Source organism: Musca domestica, unplaced genomic scaffold (assembly GCF_030504385.1).
Source record: "Musca domestica strain aabys unplaced genomic scaffold, Musca_domestica.polishedcontigs.V.1.1 8, whole genome shotgun sequence".
Taxonomy (NCBI): domain Eukaryota; kingdom Metazoa; phylum Arthropoda; class Insecta; order Diptera; family Muscidae; genus Musca; species Musca domestica.
In genome coordinates this window covers 9,548,953-9,568,796 of record NW_026712409.1, presented here as the reverse complement: position 1 = coordinate 9,568,796, position 19,844 = coordinate 9,548,953, and the positions used below count along the sequence as shown (strand labels likewise).

At 35.4% G+C, this 19,844-nt stretch overlaps 2 protein-coding genes across 2 annotated transcripts in view; one reads left to right on the top strand and one right to left on the bottom strand.

Annotated features, from left to right (window-relative positions):
* Positions 1–19,844, bottom strand: part of LOC101895809 (potassium channel subfamily T member 2) — a 241,293-nt gene that overhangs the window by 102,782 nt on the left and 118,667 nt on the right. The gene's annotated exons all lie outside the window — the stretch shown is intronic.
* LOC109613238 (thioredoxin-2-like) lies at positions 15,958–16,679 on the top strand. The gene has a single exon (XM_020037886.2). The coding sequence runs from the start codon at positions 16,060–16,062 to the stop codon at positions 16,591–16,593; it is 534 nt and encodes a 177-aa protein (XP_019893445.1). The 5' UTR covers positions 15,958–16,059; the 3' UTR covers positions 16,594–16,679.

The following is a 19,844-nucleotide window of genomic DNA, read 5'->3' as shown; positions in this document are numbered from 1 at the left end:
TCATGTTAAATGCAATACCTTGAAATGTCATCAAGTGCATAAGTTGTGTGCATTTGTTCTACTTTTTTTTTTGCCTGTGCTTTGCGCCGTTTCTGTAGCAATAAACGTGTCTAAACGCTCATTGCCTGCAGTGGCATTAGTTTTTTCTTTCTACCTTCATGTTGCTACTTGTCATGATACATTTTTAAGTAGCTTTTCTGTGTGGGAATATATATTTTTATACCCTACAACACTATGTGTTGGGGGTATTATAAGTTTGATTGGGCCAAAAATTATGTAACACCACGAAATATTGGTTTCCCACATAGGAAAGTATATATGGATCATCCTAGCTCGCCGAGCTGAGTCGATCTAGCTATGTATGTCCGTCCGTCCGTCTGTCCGTCTGTCCGTCTGTCCATGTTAATTTGTAATCACTCTACAGGTCGCAATTATGTCCCGATCTTCACGAAATTTGGAATGGAGGTCGGGGTTGGGCCAGAATAGAACCCTATTTCTTTTCGAGATGATCGCCAAATGTTTAGGGGTTGAAATGGACCAAATTCTGAAAAAATGTCGGATTTTGCAGTAGCTATACAGGTCGCAATTATAGACCAATCGACGCGGAATTTCGCATGTAGCTAGAGTTTAGGACGGGGAAGAAGCCTACCAATTTGGGTGGTCATCGGATAATATTTAGCGGGTAAAATAGACCATATATTTTGTGCTGAAAAAATTCAAAATTTTTCAATAAACCGCGAATATTTTAAATCCCGGCGAAATCACAAAGCCATGACAAGGTTACTTCTGACCTTTACATTGATGTTAACATCCAACAAATCGGATATATAGCAAAATATGTGCGATATATATATTTATCAAAGAAGATATGCTTGAAAGATCTCTTATATGTCGAGAACGGCTGAACTGATTTCGACAGTTCTCATTAATTCAGAATGGCCTCTTGGCAGGAAAGAAAAAACGTCTAAAAAAATCGCATAAAAATATCTCTCTAAAGATGAAAATATTGATTTTGTAAAATTTTCTCATATTTTTTCAATTTTGTCATATTTTTGGCATATTTTCATTTTGAATTAAACATTTGGTAATATTTCTACAGCTAACAAAACTAAGTAGTTAGGATATCAGGATATCATATACAGATCGCATTTATGGCTCGATTCTTACGAAATTTTGCATGGGGATAAGATAAGGGTCAGAATAGAAGCCTACTCTTTTTGGAGATGATCGCCATATATTTAGGGGTTGAAATGGACCAAAAAACTGCAAAATTGTCGGCAGGTCGTAATTATCGCCCAATCCTCACGCACATTTGAATGGGGGTTACCGGACATTGCAAAAGCCAAGCAGTTTTGGATGGCCATCCAAAAATATTCAATGTGTGAAGGAGTTTGCCAACTTTTGTAGACAAAATACGAAAATGTCCATTCCAGTGACTTTTTGAAGAATTCAAAAATACAGGAAAGACGCACTTCTGACTATTTCGTTAACGAATATAGTCAAATGGCTGTATCTCATATAGATGCGTTTCAGTCAAAAACCAATAATATATGTTAATCTTTTGCCACTTCTAAGAAATTATAGGTCTTTGGGAAATATTGGTTCCAGATCTAGGAAGACCATGTACGTGCAACATCTACCAATAAATTGGAAATGAGCAAATTAGCTTAAGTTGTTATTATTCGAAAATTATAGAACGAAACCTGATGGTTTTCTTTTATTATTTGTCACAATATCTTGAGGAATTCATTCGAGTATCTCGCCTATATAAACTGTATCACTTATTACAGTGTTGTAGGGTATTCAACGGTCGACCCCGCTCGACTGTAGCCTTTGCTTACTTGTTTGTAACTATAAAAGTTATTTTTACAGGTCTTTTATATGAAAAAACATATTTTAACAAGTATTGCAACTTCACATTTTCTTCAATAAAAATACGCGTGAGGGCAAAAGCGCAGAGAAGAATTTGTGTGTCAATTTCTGTGCAAGGTACAAAAAAAAATTCTAAGAACTAGTTAAAAAAACTTCGAATACCCTCTACCATTCGGAAAATATGGAAGTCTCCACAAAAAAAAAAAAATAAATAAATAAATAAATAAATAAATAAATAAATAAATAAATAAATAAATAAATAAATAAATAAATAAATAAATAAATAAATAAATTTTAAAATAAAAAAAAAAAATCCGCTCAAGATTCACCTAAAATCTTTAAAATACCGAATAAACCGAGCTACCAGTATTTTGGCGTCATTACGAAGTGCAAATACGAAGTTTGAAACAATTTCGAAGAATAATGTAGCTAAAATCAAAGAAAAAAAAAAACGATATTTAGGGGCTATAACTAAACGTGGACCTATATATATATATCCCATTTTCAATACCATACACTTTTATCAACCTACTTCAATTTTAGAGTAATTTTCACAGATGGACGGACGGATAGAATTTAATGCTGATAAAGAATATGTATACTTTGTGGGGTCTAAAATGTATATATCGAGATGTTACAAACGGAAAGACAAACATAATATATATGATCCATACAATGGGGGGAGGGTATTAAAAGGAGGCTCCTGGACTGCCATTGGCCTTCAAGCTTTATGACTCTTAAAGAGGACCCACTTTCCCAACTGCCAGGACAACGAAAGTTCAACAACATGAAATTGTTGAACTATCCGAGACAAGTTTCATATGAAGCCTAACAAACTGATATGAGCTCGAATGGGAAGATATTAATATCTAGAAATTATATATATTGGCATACCATTGTCACATTTTTAAGCCAGATAGAACTTTAAATTGTAAAAAGTAACACAAAAAATTAAAACTTTTTTTATTTGTTTCAGTATACTCTGACAAATAATCATGAATAGACTCACGCTTGAACAACGCTACGAAATTTTCTATATTTACATTGAAAATCAGGATCTAGAGCAGTTGGCAAATGACCCGTTGTTTTATCGCAAAATTATGTTCAGCGATGAGGCGCATTTTTGGCTTAACGGGTTTGTTAATATGCAAAATTGCCGCATATGGTGTGGGACCAATCCACAAGAGACCCTACAGAGTCCACTACATCCAGAAAATTGCACCGTATGGTGCAGTTTTCACGCTGGTGGCAAAATCGGACTTATTTCTTCAAAAATGAGGCCGGAGCTCGCGTTACGGACAATGGAGATCGTTACCGCACCATGATCAATGATTTTTTGCTTAAACATTGATCCGGGGGATATGTGGTTTCAACAGGATGGCGCTACGTGCCATACGGCGAACGCAACCATCGACTTATTGAAATCAAAATTTGGCGATAAGTTGATTTCGAGTGACATACGGCCAGCAGTGCTCGAAAAAGTGGCCAAAAATTGGACGTCCAGAATGAAGTTCGTCAAGAACAGCCGCGTTGCCCATATTCCCGAAATCATTTTCAAATGTTAATGTTACTTATTGATCTTTCGAATAAAAAAATTGATTAAAATTAAAATTTGTATGTTATTTTTTACTAAAAAGACACCCTTTATAGGGTGAGACGAAAAATATGCAACCAACTTTAGACTGGTGTTATTTCTAAGCCACTCGTCCGACAGCTGTTAAAATTATTTCAGTGACAGCTCATTATATTCTTTACAAGCGTACAAAAGCATTTTGGTGAGAATTTTTCAGAAAAAAAGTTATTCGTGATGGATTTCAAGCGTGATAGTGTGATTTCTTTATATTTGGCCGGAAAACCAGAAGTGGCTATTGTTAGAGCAGTCCAGAATTTAAATGTGAATCAATTTTTGTGACTCGTACCATCGTTCGTTACCGTAATACTGGTACTAGTGTAGCCCGACGTCAAGGAAGTGGACGGAAAAAAACAGCAACATTAGCAGAAATGGTTCGAAAAGTAAAGAAACGACTTGATCGAAACCACCCGCGTCGCAGTGGCCGAAAAACGGCTCATGAGCTGAACATTTCGCAATATTACATTCGGCAAATATTGAAAAATTAGGTCGGGGTAAAGCCATTGAAATTTCAAAAAGTGCAAGAACTTAACACCGCAACAGAGGGAAAATAGACTTAAAAGAGCTAAAGAGTTGCTTCGCTTGGCCGAAATTCCGAATTTGTTTTTTTCCGAAGAGAAAACATTTGTTGTCCAGCAGTTTGTAAACAAACAAAAATATCGTGTTTACTTGCCAAAGAGGTCAGCTGAAAATGTGCACCTTCGGTTCGCCACCAGAACTCAAGCGCCGGCCATGTTGATGGTGTGGGCCGCCATAAAAGCCGATGGTCGCTCTCCTCTCGTATTTATCGACCGTGGCATCAGAATAAATATCGAATATTATCCCGAAAATATTCTGGGGGGTGTATATAAGACTTGGGCTCGCAAGCATTTTGGCCGCAAACCTTGGATGTTCCAACAAGACTCAGCACGCGTCACCCAAGAATGCTTACAAAATGAGGTTCCTAGCTTCATTTCCAGCGCACTATGGCCACCAAAATCTGCGGATACTAATCCGTTGGACTATTGTGTCTGGAGTATTTTGGAAAGTAAAGTTGACACTAAAATATACCAACGTGTCGATCACCCTAAGCAAGCGCTTCGCCGAGAATGGGCCAAAATACCGCAGAGCAACATTCGGGCAGCGTGTGTTTGAAGATCATAATTTTGGCCCTTTTGAATGTCATAATTCGTGTCAAAGGTGACCAATTCGAACAAATCTTAACTTATTCTAAAATTTAATGTTATTTTCGATATTTTTGCTTCAAATTAATAAAATTTAAAAAAAAAAAAATAAAAATTAATCCGTTTGACTTTGTTGCATTTTTTTATCTCATCCTGTATTTCGCTCAACCTGAAAACTGAGATGAATGTTATATTTATGATTTCGCATAAAATTGGATACAAATGTTCGATTTTCTTGTAATTTTGTCCATATCAATATTTTTATCTCTAGTAGATGAAGTATGAAAATGGAATATTTCGGTCGACTATATCTGGAAACTCTCGCACATTTTAACATTTTCTAAAATTTGAACATATCTCATTTAAGGTGGAGGAAGTAGTCGATGATGTCCAAATCAGCCACGTCACAACATTTATATCATATTTATTTAGGTCCGCTGCGAAATGGACAATATTGGCCCATTCCTTCGGAACCTACGCCATAGAGGGTCAATAATTTGAATAATCATAACAGAAGTCAAAATATATACATATGTTGACGAAATCGTCTGATCCTGTTTACTTCTGTTTGTAATTCTACATTAAATATATCGCTCGCAGAAAAATGGTAGTAACAACGCGTTAAAAGGTACTTTTCGTACCGTTTCAGTACTTTCTGTACCCCTAAAGTATATTTCGTTTCCAGGCCAGGCCGAATTTTTCTCACGGCTCCAACGCAATTCTCTCACAAGGAAGCATACACCAACTGCTATTCAAGGTCTAGAAGTGAATATAACTTTAAAATTACCAACTCCTAACCAGACCGGAACACAAGCTACTACAAGTTTGTTCTCGAACAGATGGCAGACTTTGTGACCTCTTTAACTAGAGTTGTGTCGAACTAGTTCGATTAAACGTTTCTCATTGAATAAACGGTTTAAGACCCTAGGTATCTTTGGACCAAATCCGTTTCGGGGCATTTCGAGTTGATCTAGCGGTGTCCGTCCGTCTGTCTGTCTGCTGGCTGGTGCGCACGATAACTCTCGAAGGGAGTATCCCATTTGATCCAAACTTGGTACATCGTAATATTATTAAACTGAGATCGAGTTGGGTGATATCGGTCCTCTACTTCAGAAACTTTCGCCACAAAAAAATTAAACAAGTAAAAAAGCAGTAAGTTCGGCCGGGCCGAACTTTGAATACCCTCCACCATTTGGAACGAATTAGAATATTTCCAAAAAAATAAAATCCATTAAAGATTCTGTTAAAATTTTTAAAATATCTAATATCGGAAGGTGTTTTATGGGGGGATATACGATATTGTGGACCTATAAAGACAATTACCTTTCAGGGGTTAAAGTGCTCACAAAGAACTCCTTGTGTGGATTTTCAGACAATACCATAGGAAAATATGGCTAAAATCATCAAAATTCCGAATATCGGGGGTACCGTTGTATGGGGGCTATACGATATCGTGGACCTATATAAATAATTATCTTCTGAGGTATAAATTACCAACAAGGAACTCCTTGTGTGGATTATCAGACAATTCCGTTGAAAAATGTGGCTAAAATCATCAAAATACCGAATATCGGAGGGTATCGTTATATGGGGGCTATACGATATCGTGGACCGATATAGCCCATCTTCGAACTTGACCTGCCTGCAGACAAAATAGGGATTTTTAGCTTCCTATCTTAATTAGTTTAGACTGTAGCGTGATTACAACAGATGGACAGACGGACGGACATGGCTAAATCGTCTTAGAATTTTACGCTGATCAAGAATATATATACTTTGTTGGGACTAAAATGATTATTTCGATGAGTTACAAACGGAATGACGAACTTAATATACCCTCCATACTATGTATGGTGGAGGGTATAAAAATATATTTCGTACCTAACCTAGCACTGGTGCAATTATTAGGATCACTGCTAGGTCAGGTGCAAAAATTGACAATATCGTTTCACTCCATGAAACTTGTTTCTTATCTAGTTCCGTGGACTGCGGTTGTTTTGATGATCGGCGTATGATTGATATGAAATTTGTGAAATCAATCATACGTTTAGGAACTGGTGTTCTGGATTATCAACAAGATTGACAATACTCTATATTATACCTTTCAATATGAATTTTCAAAAAATCGAGATAAATCTAACAAAAACATAAAGCTTCCTCAAAGGCAAAATTTCAAAATTTTACATTCAGCCATTCACTTTGCCTATGTGACATCATTTGCTTTCAGATCCCGAAAGGTAGGGGAAACTAATTTATTTTAAAATAATAATAAAAATACATTTTAAATACTCTGTGTGACGAAATTGCCAAGCAATTTAATGTCGAATAAAAATAGATTTTAAAAGCTTTTCTATTTAAAATTTATTTTTAAATAAATTTACAAATTAAATTATGGCATTTTTTAGCATCCCATTCCGCTCGATTTCACTTCCTCGACTGTCACCCGTTGTCATTGTGGCTTTCAAGACGTTAAGAGGTTTTTCCGAAAGCAACCTCCCTTCTCTTCCCCCCCCCCCAAAAAAAAAAAAACAAAAAACTGATTTTTCTACACCTTAGTGTGGCTTCTGTGTGATTTCCCTTCGGAATAACAACACCTCATCGCTGTTGAATTGAAAGCTTTATAATTTAGCCATTTTCAGTGTTTTAACAAGACAATTTTGTGCGTTTAGCTGAATTATTTGTAGAGATTTTCTCCTGTCTTTCCCAGTCCCAGGCATGCTGTCAGCCAGGCAGCAGGGAGCCAGGGAGTCAGCCAACCATTCATCCATCCAGCTATTTGTAGCCAGACAGAAATACACAAATGTCGTGGTAAATAAAAAAAACAATTCTTAAACGATGGCAGCAGGCTGGCAGGCAAACTGTCAGCCAGCCAGAAGCCAACTCATAGCGTGGTTTCAAGGACAACGATGACGTTAAGTGTCTGGATAATGTAGAACAAAAAAAAATTGGAAAATAGCTAGAGTGAGGGTGGTAGAGTAGTAAAATATCAATGAATAGTAAAATATACGAAATTGAATTATTATTAAAATAAAATTTAATTTTCCGGCACGAAGGAGCCCATTTCTCGCCTCAGTTGTAATTGAATCCCTCACTCCGCCACGGGAACAACAATTAAGCCCTAAATTTATTTAAGAGTCACACACACAAAATTCCCTTCTTTAGGAAATTACTTGCCTGAAGGTATCCACAGAAGGTCACACAATTTTTTGCCATATTTTCAGAAGCTAATTTTCTCTAGCCTTAAAGCTGCAAAAACTTTGTGGTCAATCTCAAAAACTGCCAATGGCCATAATTTCAAAATAAGTTTTCATGTCAAATCTTGAAGAATCTGCAAAAAGTGTCCTTTCACCCCACGGCCCTATCATGATTAGTTGTTTGTTTTGTCGCACAGAAGTGGAAGATGAAGAAGCTAATAAAGTCTTTAAGTTAATCATTTAATACAGTTATCTAGCTAATATCCTTTTTTAAATTATTTAGATTTTGACTTTATTTCTGGCAACGAAGGATAACATCAAATGTTTGTTTAAGGAGTCTTTATCCTTGGCAGAGGATATCTTCACAAGCATTTTATCATCAATGTTGTGTCAGTGTCCTTTTCCATTTTGAAATTCTTTTGTTAAGATAGCATCTTTTTCAAGTTAAACAATGTCAAAATCTTTTAAATCTTCTTTCTTATTGCTTGGTTGTTAGTTTTGAGATCCTTGTGTGCGTGTGTGTGTTGGTGTGTGTGTGTGGGCATCATCTCTCTTTGAGATTGTTCAATATTCATCATAGTTGTCATAAACATAACATATTTAGTGAGATATAAATATGAGATATACATTCATAATAAGTTCGAGTGAGTGTGTGTGTGTGTAAAGGAATGTTTGTTGAAGGATTAGACATTGGGGTGGGGGAAAGGTTTTCCATAGAAAAAAATCTAAATAGGCCATCATAAATTCATCTATGAAAATGATCAGAAGTTCTCATAAGAGTTTACTTAGAAAAAAAGATCCGCTGTGGAGAAAACCTTTTAGAATATCTTCCATGAAGGCTAATAAAAGTACATACATTAAGAAGGCCATTGAAAAAAATGTCTAGGGGGACAGCCCTGAAAAAGCTTTTTATGGACAGGCATTAAAAAAAAACTTCCACAGAAAATATACTGTTTAATACGTGCTAAATTTTTAGAGGTCTTCTATGCTTAAAAATGTTTTCTATGGAAAAGTTCTTTCAAAAGCCTCAATCGAGAAGACCGTTCCAAAGTTCTTATGTGAAGAGACTTCCATAAAGAAGATATTTCCAAAGGCCTTCCGAAGAGGAGACTTTTCAAAAATTTTTTGAGATGAATATCTTTTGATATTGGCTTATCTGGAAAGGTGCTTTCAAAGTCTTTTATGCGAATGACCTGTTTAAAGTTTTTCGATAGAAAAATAACACCTCAAAAGGAGGAGTTTTTTTCAAAAGGGTTTATTTTAGGCATACCTTTTAACAAGTTTTCTATTGATGGATTTTCTGTGGAGATCATATCTCAGTATGACTTTAATGAAAAATACTTTCAGGAAAATCCCATTTCTACCCATTTCTATGGAGAACCCATTTGAAATGGAATCTACTTTTTTAAAAATCTTCTATAAAGAATAGCTTTTCCCAGCTTATATATTGAGAAATATTTCAGATGGTTCTCTGTAAGGAAGACTTATCGAAATTCTTCCATAGAAAAGACCTTTTATTTAAAATACTTATCATTTGAAATGATATTCACATTTTAAAATATCTTTTATAGAGATTAACCTTTCCCGAATCATCAATTGAGAAAACCGCAGAGGGTTGTCTATAAAGAAGAGTTTCGGGAATTCTTCTACAGGAAAGACCTTTAATAGGTGTCCTCAGAAGATCTTCCACAGAAAGTATCTTTTCAGAAAATTTCAGGGAGTTTTCTGTAGAGAATATATTTTTAAGAAGGTCTTCTAGAAGTCTTCTATGGAGTAGAAATTTCAGACCTTTTCGGAAAGTTTTATTGAGAAGATATTTCTAAGAGAAAGTTCGTGGAGAGAGAGAGAGAGAAAAGACTTTCAGAAGGTCCTCTATTAAGAAGATTTTTTAGAGTGTCTTCTATAGAAAAGACATTTCGGAAAGTCTTTCAAAAAGTCTTCTATGGAGAAGAAATTTCAGACTATCTTTCATAGAAAATAGCATTTAGAAGGTTTCCTACAGAGAAGATTTTTTAAAGATATTCGTAGAGAAAATATTTAGGAGAGACAGAGAGAGAGATAGAGAGTAAGAGAGCGGAGGAGAGAGAAGATTTTCATACGTTTCTCCATAAGAAGAGTTTTCAGAAAGTCTTTTATAGAGACGAATTTTCAGAAGATCTTCCATAGAAAATACATTTGTGATGTTCTTCTAAGAAAAATTGAGAAGATTTACCAGAAGGTTCTCAAAAATGAAGACATTTCAGAAAATCTTCTATAGAGGTGTTGCTTCAGAAGGTCTCCTTTCATGGGGAACTCTTAGGGATTTTTCCAGAGAAAGAACCCATTAGAAAGTCTTAAACAGAGAATTCATTTCAGACGGTCTTCTACAGAGAAAATTATTTAGAAAGTCTTCTACGGAGAAAAAGTTTCAGCAGGGATTGTCTGAACGAAATCTCTCATAATGTCTTCCATAGAAAAGATCTTTAAAGATAATCTATAAGGTCTTTAAAGATAATCTATTGAGGAAATGTTCGGAGAGTTCTCTAAAAAGAAGAACATTAAGAAAGTCTTTATAAGAAAACAAATTTTAGAAGGTCTTCTGTGCAGATGACTCTTCGAAAAAAGTCATATAAAATAGTTTTCTATAAAGAAGGCCTTTTAAGTGGTTTTTTATGGAGAAGGCAGTTTACAATGTCGTCAATGGAGTATATTATTCATAGTGTCTCCTGTGTACCTTCCAAAATGTTGCCTTCAGAGAACACCTTTTGAAAGGACCTCAATGGTGGGCGTCTTCATTTTTGTGAAAGAGCTTTCAGAAGGACTTTTGTGGGGAAGATCTTTCGCGAGGGGTTCTAGGGAAAAAGTTTTATAAACCAATTTTCTATGCAGAATACCTTTTAAGTGGTCTTCTATGGAGAAGGCAATTTACAAGACGTAGGATAGACCTTTAGAGAAAACATTGTTTCTATTGAGAAGATGTTGCAAAATGTTTTCTATTGAGGAGAAGGTCTTTTTGAAAGAACTTTTATGGAGAAGTTTTTGCAAAAGCACTTTTAAAGGTATTCTGTGCAGAAGAAATTTGAGAGGTTTTCTATAGAGAAGGCCTTGGAAAACGTCTTTTCTAAGCGGTTTCTATGGAAGAGCAGACCTTTTAAACGAATTTCTATACAGAAGTTTTCCAAAAAGAACCTTTAAAATTGTTCTATAGAGTAGACGTTTTGAAGGTTTCCTATAGAGAACGTCTTGAAAAAGGTCTTATAAAGAACTGACTTTTGAAACTAGTTCTCTAGGAAATGCCTTTCAAAATTCTTTTATATAGAAGGTCTGGTAAAAAGAACACATTCTTTGTATAAACACCACTTTTCAAAAGGAAAAATTTAAAAAGTCTTCTATAGAGACTACGTTTTAAAATGAATTCTATAATGACAACATTTGCAAGGGTCTTGTATGGAGTAGACTTGACGAACTTGTTTCTTATAGAGTTCTATTGATTCCGGTCGTTTGTATGATAACTCTGCGTATGAGTGATATAAAATATATGACATGAAACACTCATACACTTTGGGAACTAATGTACTGAGTTCTGAACTAGTTTGGCACAACTCAACGGAAGACCTTTTAAAGTTTCTTTCATGGAGAAGATTTTTCAAATGATTTTCCCCAGAAAAATCCATTTCAAAGGACGGCTTTGAAGAATATGTGGTAAAAATCTTGGAAAGGATATCTATGGTGGGGATATTCGAAAAGGACACTTAAGGAGTTTATTGAGAAGACAGCCAAAGAGGAATGAAAAACCTTTTTCAATGCAGCCTTCATGGAGAAGAATTTAAAAAAAATCTTCTTTGGAGAGGAACCTCAATGAAGAATGCCTTCTTAAATGGGCCCAAGGTCTTCCATGGAGAGGCCTGCTGAAGGAGGACTCTTCAAAATATCTTTTGTAAATAGCGAACGAAAAAAGAAATTTTGTAAATCATATTTTCAGATGGACTCTTGTAAAGAACATCTTCAAATGATCTTCCCTAAAGACGACCTTTCAAATGGTCTTCTTTGAAGAAGACCATGAAGACAACCTTTAAAAAAGTCTTTCATGACGAAAACCTTCCGAACTAATTGTCTCCCATTCAACCTAATATTTGATGTTGATGCTACTACCATCATCTGCACTCAAAGGAAATCATGAAGATGTGTGTGTGCTTCTATGTCTCTCTACTTCATTTACTCTGCATATATTTGTTTGTTTATTTGTTGTTACCATAATCACATGTGTATGTGTATGAGTGAGTGTGTTTACACAGACAAACGATTAACATAATGCTCAAAATGTTAAAAGGCAATAAATTTCAAGTGCATAGAAATCTCTAAGACAACGACCAAGAAGAGCTACACGAAGAACCGTCTCACAATCATATTTAACACAAGTTCTATGAATGGCAGGAGTTCAGATCCACAGAGAGCCCTTCAGAAGAGAAATGAGTGCAATTTGTTAAACGTTTATGTTGATGATGTTATTGCCATTGTTGTGAGTTGCTTTGTGTGTGTCTGTGTGAGAGTTTTCATTGGAATAGACATAGTTTTGTGGTACTTAGCTAATTTAAAATTTATTAAAATGTCGGGTGAGCAATAGATTATTGTGGATAGTCCATTACAAATGGGGGGAGGAAATGAAGGAAATTTGTAAATATTTATGTGCACTGTTTGTAATACGGTCGATGATAAATGGATCGAGGGAAATTGGCATAAATTACATTTGCCATAAATACAAATTAGAAATGTAAGTTTATTTTGGGGTTATTGATAACATTTGGTGAGGAAAATGAATGCCTAGTGGTCGAGGGAATAGAATATCATGTTAATGTAATAAAGATTTCACCAGGGGTTTGATGTGTTCATACTTCAGATAATACAGATAAAAAGATTGGCATGGGCAAAAATTACAATAAAATCGAACACTTATATCATATTTTATGCGAAATCGTAAAGAGAGATATTTAGATATAGCAAATTCTAAAGAATCGCTAATTTGCTTCGCAAGGTATGGCAAATAAATGTTTTAAAAATTATGACCCTTTGTTGGTGAGATACCAGAAGGGGTTGTTCGCAGATATATTTAATCTTCACAACAGATCTTGTGTTTTTTTGTGTGAAATTTGAAGAGAGCTGGGTGCTTATTTCGGTTTCTTTGAGCGTTTTGTTTTTTTTTTTCAATCTTGAAGACTATTTTGGGGAGGCACCAGAAGAAATGGTCCGATCTCTACCTATTTATAACAGATTTTGTGTAGATGGAAATATTGAGATGTACTAAGTCTGAAAGGAATCCAAGGTTAATTTTGCAATTTATGAGCTTCATGGTTATTTAAAATTGTTACCCTTTGTGGGGGAGGTAACAGAGGGAGTAGGAAAGAACTGATGTTATAATCGTAGTGGTTACTCTAAATGTTGACCCTTTGCGGGGGTGGTACCAGAAGAAATGGTCCAATCTCTCCCATCTTTATAACTGATACTGTGCCGATGGAAATATTGAGATGTATCGAATTTGAATGGAGTCGGGTTTTATGAGCTTCGTGAATATTCAAAATTTGGACCTTTGTGGGGGAGATACCAGAAGAAGTGGACCGACATAATCGATCTTCACACCGGTTTTTGTGTTGACAGAAATATTGGCAAATGTGAAAATTGAACATATGTGATGCGTATTTTGCATTTTATTAGAGATATAAGTATTCAAAATTGTGACCCTTTGTTGGGGAGGTACCAAAAAAGGTGTTCCGACATATTCCATTTTCACACCTGTTTATGTGTTGAAAAAATTATTGGGATGTGCCAATTTTGAAAATATCGGCTGCTCATTTCGCGATGCATGAGCTTCATACTCATGCAAAAATTTGACCCCTTTTGGGAGAGATAGCAGAAGGTGTGAACCGATAAATCCCATCTTCGCAACATATTTTGTGTTAGTAGAAATGTTGGGATGTAAGAAATTTGAAGAGAATCGGATGCTTATTTCCCATTTTGCGAGAGATATGATTATTCAAAAATTCGATGCCTTTGTGGGGGAGGTTCCAGAACGTGTGCTCTGATATATTCCATCTTCACACCTGACTATGTGTTGGAAAAAATTTTGGGATGTCCCAAGTTAGAAAATAATCGGCTGCTCATTTCACGTTGCATGAGCTTCATAGAAGGAGTGATATATCCTGACATATCTCAGAATCTGATGCTTATTTTGCATTTTGTGAGAGATATGATTATTCAAAAATTCGATGCCTTTCTGGGGGAGGTTCCAGAAGGTGTGCTCTGATATATTCCATCTTCTCACCTGAATATGTGTTGGAAAAAATTTTGGGATGTGTCAAGTTTGAAAATAATCGGCTGCTCATTCCGCGTTTAATGAACTTTATAGTCATACAAAAAGTTGACCCCTTTCTGGGGGAGGTACCAGAAGGAGTGAACCGATATATCACATCTTCACACCAAATCTTGTGTTAGGTTATGTGAAATTTGAAAAGAATCGGACCCTTATTTCAGATTTTATAGGATTTTTACTTTTTTTTAATTTTGGGTTGGAGTGGGTCGATATTGTCCATTATCGCACCTGACCTACCACTTACAAAAAAATTAGGATTTAAAAATTTGAACAAAAGTGGATGATCCTTTTTTCTTCAATGTTAAAAAATAATTTCTGAAAAAAATGTTGACCTTTGGTGAGAGAGGTACCAGAAGTAGATGACTGATTTAATCGATCTTCACACTAGATCTTGGGTTAAAATAAATATTGGGATGTGTGAAATTTGAAGACAATCGGACCCTTACATCACATTTTATAAGAGTTGTAATTATTCAAAATTTGACCCTATGTGGGGGAGGTACTTGATGGAGTAGACCGATATTGTCCATTTTCGTATAGTTGGAGCAAAGTCGGATTATCCCCTTCTGTGCACTAAAATATTTTTTTGAAAATTTCGACCTTTTGTGAAGGATGTATCAGAAGCACTGGACAAATATTCCTAATCTCCGAACTCGATCTAAGTGTGATAATAATATTATGATGTATCAAGCTTGGTACATCTCGATCGAACTCGATCTAATTTAATAATGTTATGATGTAGCAAGCTTGGACCAAATCAGACACTCCCGTAGCACAAGTCAGCCAGACAGAGAGACGGACGGACTTCCCTAAATCGACTCCAAATATCCTGGTATGAATTTGGTCCTAGGGTCTAAAGCCGTTATTTCGATGAGGAACGTATTGGCCTCATCAAATGATATTTACCTTCCATAGCCATATGGCTGAGGGGATAATAACAATTAAATAACAATCAGTTCGTTTTTATGGTTACGACAGAAAATTAAAATTCAACTGTAATGGTTATGGCTATGGCGTTATGGTATGTCATAATCTTTTAGATAATACCAGATAAGATTGGTTTGAAAAGCTATTTTATATTATTAAGGCTATGGCACAGGTCTAATTGAACCTTAACTCAGTACGTTTTATGCTCCCTCTCTTTCTCTCTCTCTCTTTCTCTATCTGCCTATTTGCATTGTCTTCTCCTTCCATAAAATCAGTTGTTAACTAAGAATCACCGAGAACTGTTGCTCTTGGAAAGCGATCGTTTTAACCAACGGAAGCCAATAGAGAGCTATAATTGTTCTCCTCGAAATTCGAAAACATTGCGTTTTTCTTTGCCTCTTTTCCATAACAATTTTCATTTGATGGCATTGCGAGAGAAATATATTCGCTATAGAAACATTTTCGATGCTCACAGTAGAATCCCATTTACCCTTCATCCTAGTGAGAATATCAAAAATATGGCATTTCAACAACAGCTCCGACCATGGCATATTTAATAAGATATAAGCGGCAATAATCTTTTGAGTTTTTGTTTTTTTTTTTTTTTTTTTTGTAAATTAAATATTCTGAATTTAATGTGGTTATTCTAAGATTTTAATGAATTGTTATATATAATTTCTTGGTAGATTTCGGTCCTACATCTTGGAGGATTTTCTTAAAATATACATTCACTTCAAGAAAAAGTGGTGCTGGCTTATAACAACATTGTAAGTTATTCATAGGGTACTATTTCGTAAACTCACTCCTTTGTTTATTGTTTCGAATGTGTCATTCAAATTCAATATAAATTCATTTACAAAAAATTGATTTTTAAAATTTCCGAATTTTAACCAAATAAAAAAAATCTATTATCAGCTAAATTCCAACAAAATGTCCTCTTCAAAAGCCGCCACGAATGGAAGAAACAACAAAACCTCCTCCAAACCTCTGGTAACACCACCGAACAAACCCAATGACCCCAAGGAAGCTGCGCCAGCAAAACCCTTCTCCCTGCCCAAAGATAAAAACCTCCTCACGATCGATAGCAAAGATGATTTTGAAAATATCATCAAAGAGGCCGGCGAACGTTTGATAATGTTTGAATTTTTCGCCCCTTGGTGTGGCCCATGCCGTATATTGACCACAAAATTGGTGGATATGGCCAATTTGTATCGCGATAAGTTGTTGATTGTTAAAATCGATGTCGATGAATTCGAAGATTTGGCCATTGAACATAATGTCACGGCTATGCCCACATTTTTGATAATGCAAAATAAGAAGCTATTGCAGCAGTTTTCGAGTAGTAATGCCGAACACTTACAAGAGACGGTGGAGAAATATGCCGGAAAGCCGGAGCAGGAGGAGGATAAGGGTAAGAAGAGTGAGGGGAAGGAGGGGGAAAAAAAGGATGAGAAGAAAAAATGAAATGGAAAAGATCTCGCAGTAGAAGAATTTGATTGTTAATAATTTGATTTAATTGAAATACAAAAATAAAATTATCTGAAACATAACGACTTCCCAACATTTTGAGAAAATCGTGCACACCCATGGACATATTTCAAAATTTGGAATTTCTTAGTGGGGGTACCAAAATTAATGGTTCTGTATTGTTCGTCAAGCCACTATACCTTAGTTTCACCCAAAGTTTTGGTAGTTGAGGGCTTGGCCTGCAGCGTATACTTATTTTGTTATATATGGTATATGATTTTTAGTGGTGTGGGGTGCCATCTCAAGAATTTTACCCACTTCTTGACGTATACATTAAATTTTTCAGATAAAAAGTATGTAGTCCGGTCTGGGTTTTTCAATACTGGGAACCCTTAATGACAAACTCGTCCAAATCAGTTAACAAAGAGGGTTAAACCCCAAAATATAAAACATCTTGAAGTAGAGTCTTAACATCATCTGAGACCTCTAGCGGAATTTGGATCCATATTACCTAAATTGTAAAAGTGCTTGACCATGTTTCATTTTTTCAAAGTATATAGTCTTTTGCCTAAGAGAATCATTAGCTTTCTGTACAGCTGATTTCTCCTGTGGAAGATCATATGACCTTCTTCTTCTTCTTCTTCTTTCTAAGGTAGAAAATCATCATGAAAATTTACCTGCTCTTCTTAGGAGACAATCAATCAAGTCTTCTTCTGTAGAAGATTGCAGGCCACCTCGACCCCTTTCATCACCTGATCTTCTATCAAAGAAATAAGTTCTACTTCTACCATAGATGACCATTATGATTTTCTCCATTCAGACTACTTCTGTAGAATGCTATTTGATCTACCTCTATAAAAACAGTTGGGGATTTTTCAAAAAAAAATATCTGGTCTCTTTTCGTTTTTTCCTCATTCATCTCACGGAAACTACCACCATATAAGACTATTTGGTTTTCGTGTATTCACCATCTTCCACAGAACATAATTCCGTATTCTTCCATGAACATTTTTCCGTCTGTCCATGTATTTTTGTAAACAAAGTACAGTTCGCATTTATTTCCCTATCCATATGAAATTTTGCACAGATCATTTGTTTGGCCCAAGGACGAAGCCTATTGAAATTGGAGATAATCGGTCAAAATTTAGATATAGCTCCCATATATATCTTCGTCCGATCTGCGTTTTATTGTGCACCAATCGTGTAATATCAGCCCGAATAGTATGGAATTTTGCACATACAACCAAATTACGCCTGAAAATAAGTTTGCCAAATTTGATCGAAATCGGTTCAGATTTAGCTATACCTCCCATATATATTATTCATCCGATTTGTTACTTTTGTCCTCCGCAGCCGTAATATGCACTCTGTAACAACAATATTTGGGGAAATATAGCAAATTCAGCTCAGAAATAAATTTGCTAAATTTTATTGAGATCGGTTCAGATTTGGATATAGCTCCCATATATAACTTCGTCCGATTTATCTTGGATTGTGCACCAAACGTCTTATATTTGCCCCAATTGAAAGAAATTTGGCAGTTACGACCGAATTGAGTATAGAAGCTAGTATGTCAAATTTAGTGAAGATCGGTTCAGATGTAGCTATAGCTCCCATATATATTGTTCATCCGATTTGTCATATTTGTTACCCACAGCCGTAATATGCACTCCGTAACAACGATATTCAGGGAAATATATCAAATACAGCTCAGAAATATCTTTGCCAAATTTTATCGAGATCGGTTCCGATTTGGATATAGCTCCCATGTATATTTTTATCCGATTTCAAATTAATTGTGCACCAAATGGGCAATACAAGTCCGAAGTTAAAAGATACAAATGCCTTAGCATATTTAGTCCTTTGAACTTTAAATAATTATAATTTTCATAGCGTGTATGCATGAATTCTCCCATAAAAACTTTTAATTGTTATGCGCAGCTCTACTAAATTAGCAAAGTGGTGTAGGGTATCATAAAGTTGGCCCCGCCCGACTTTAAGACTTTCTTTACTGGTTTTTCATTGAGTTTCTTTTGTAGGGGACCACCTTGGTTTTAATTTTTTTCTCTCTGGAATCATTCTTTAGATGACTATTTTCTTTCGTTAAGTAAAACTTTGCCCTCGTCCTTAGAAAAAATCTGTAGTTCGTTCTAAGAAGAATATCTAAGTTTTTTTTTTTTTTTTTTTTTTTTTTTTTTTGTAGAGGACCAGTTTTTTGTTGAAGAAGATTATGACATTTTCTGCAATCTGGGGTTTCTCCATGAAAATCCATTGGATCATACTCTCTCCTCGTCTTTGAAAATTCATTTGTCATTTTTCCTTAGAAAACCATTTGGGATCCTTCTGCAGAGGACTACTTGGTTATTTGTAGTTGAAGATAAACACCTGCATTTTCCATGAAATTTTGGAGAGGTCGTAAAGTAAAATTTTTCCCTCGTCCTTAAAAACTCAACTGCCGTTCGTCCTTAAAAGAACATCTGAGTTTCTTTTGTAGAGGACCAATTTTTTTTAAGAGAACTGTGATAATTTCTTTTTTCGTGAAAATCTGTGTGTCGTTTTTTCACAGAAAGATGACGTCTAGTTTCCTTTTGTAGATTTTAAAATTCTTCTTAACCTTAAAAACTGCATTTGTCATTCTTCGAGTTCCCACTGTAGAGAAGTTCCAACGTATTTTATACTAAAGCCTTTTTCCAAGGAAGACCATGACATTTTCTTTCTTAAAATACCATTTTCCCCTCGTTTTTTAATATGCAACTATCGTTCTTCCGCAGAAGACCATCTGAGTTTTTTCTGTGCCGTAGTACGTGGTTATTTTCTGTAGAGGAACAACTGTTCCACTATCGAGCTTTAGAGCTCGGATTTTTCCCGTAGAAGATCACCCAGGTTTCTACCACAAAAATGTGTCATTTCTTCTTTTTAGAAGATCACCTGGCCTTCATCTAGTGTTTGTCTATAGAAGTAAAAAACTCGTGTCTTCTTTTGCTGTAGAATAACACCAGAAGACAATCTTTACTTTTTCTCTTCCATTAGAATAATCTGCTAAAAGCAGCAGAAGTTGTTTTCATAGTAGATCTCTTAGTTTTTATACCCTCAGCCATATGGTTACGGAGGGTATATATCATTTGATACATCAAAACGTGCCTAATCGAAATAACGGTTTTAGACCATAGTTCTCTTTGGACCAAGTACTTCCACCACAAAAAGTCGAAATTTTCAAAAAAAATATTTTTTGCACAGAAAGAGAAAAG

Bases quoted from the DNA above. Each gene is read 5' to 3' on its own strand.
- LOC109613238 (XM_020037886.2), top strand. From the start codon at position 16,060: ATGTCCTCTTCAAAAGCCGCCACGAATGGAAGAAACAACAAAACCTCC.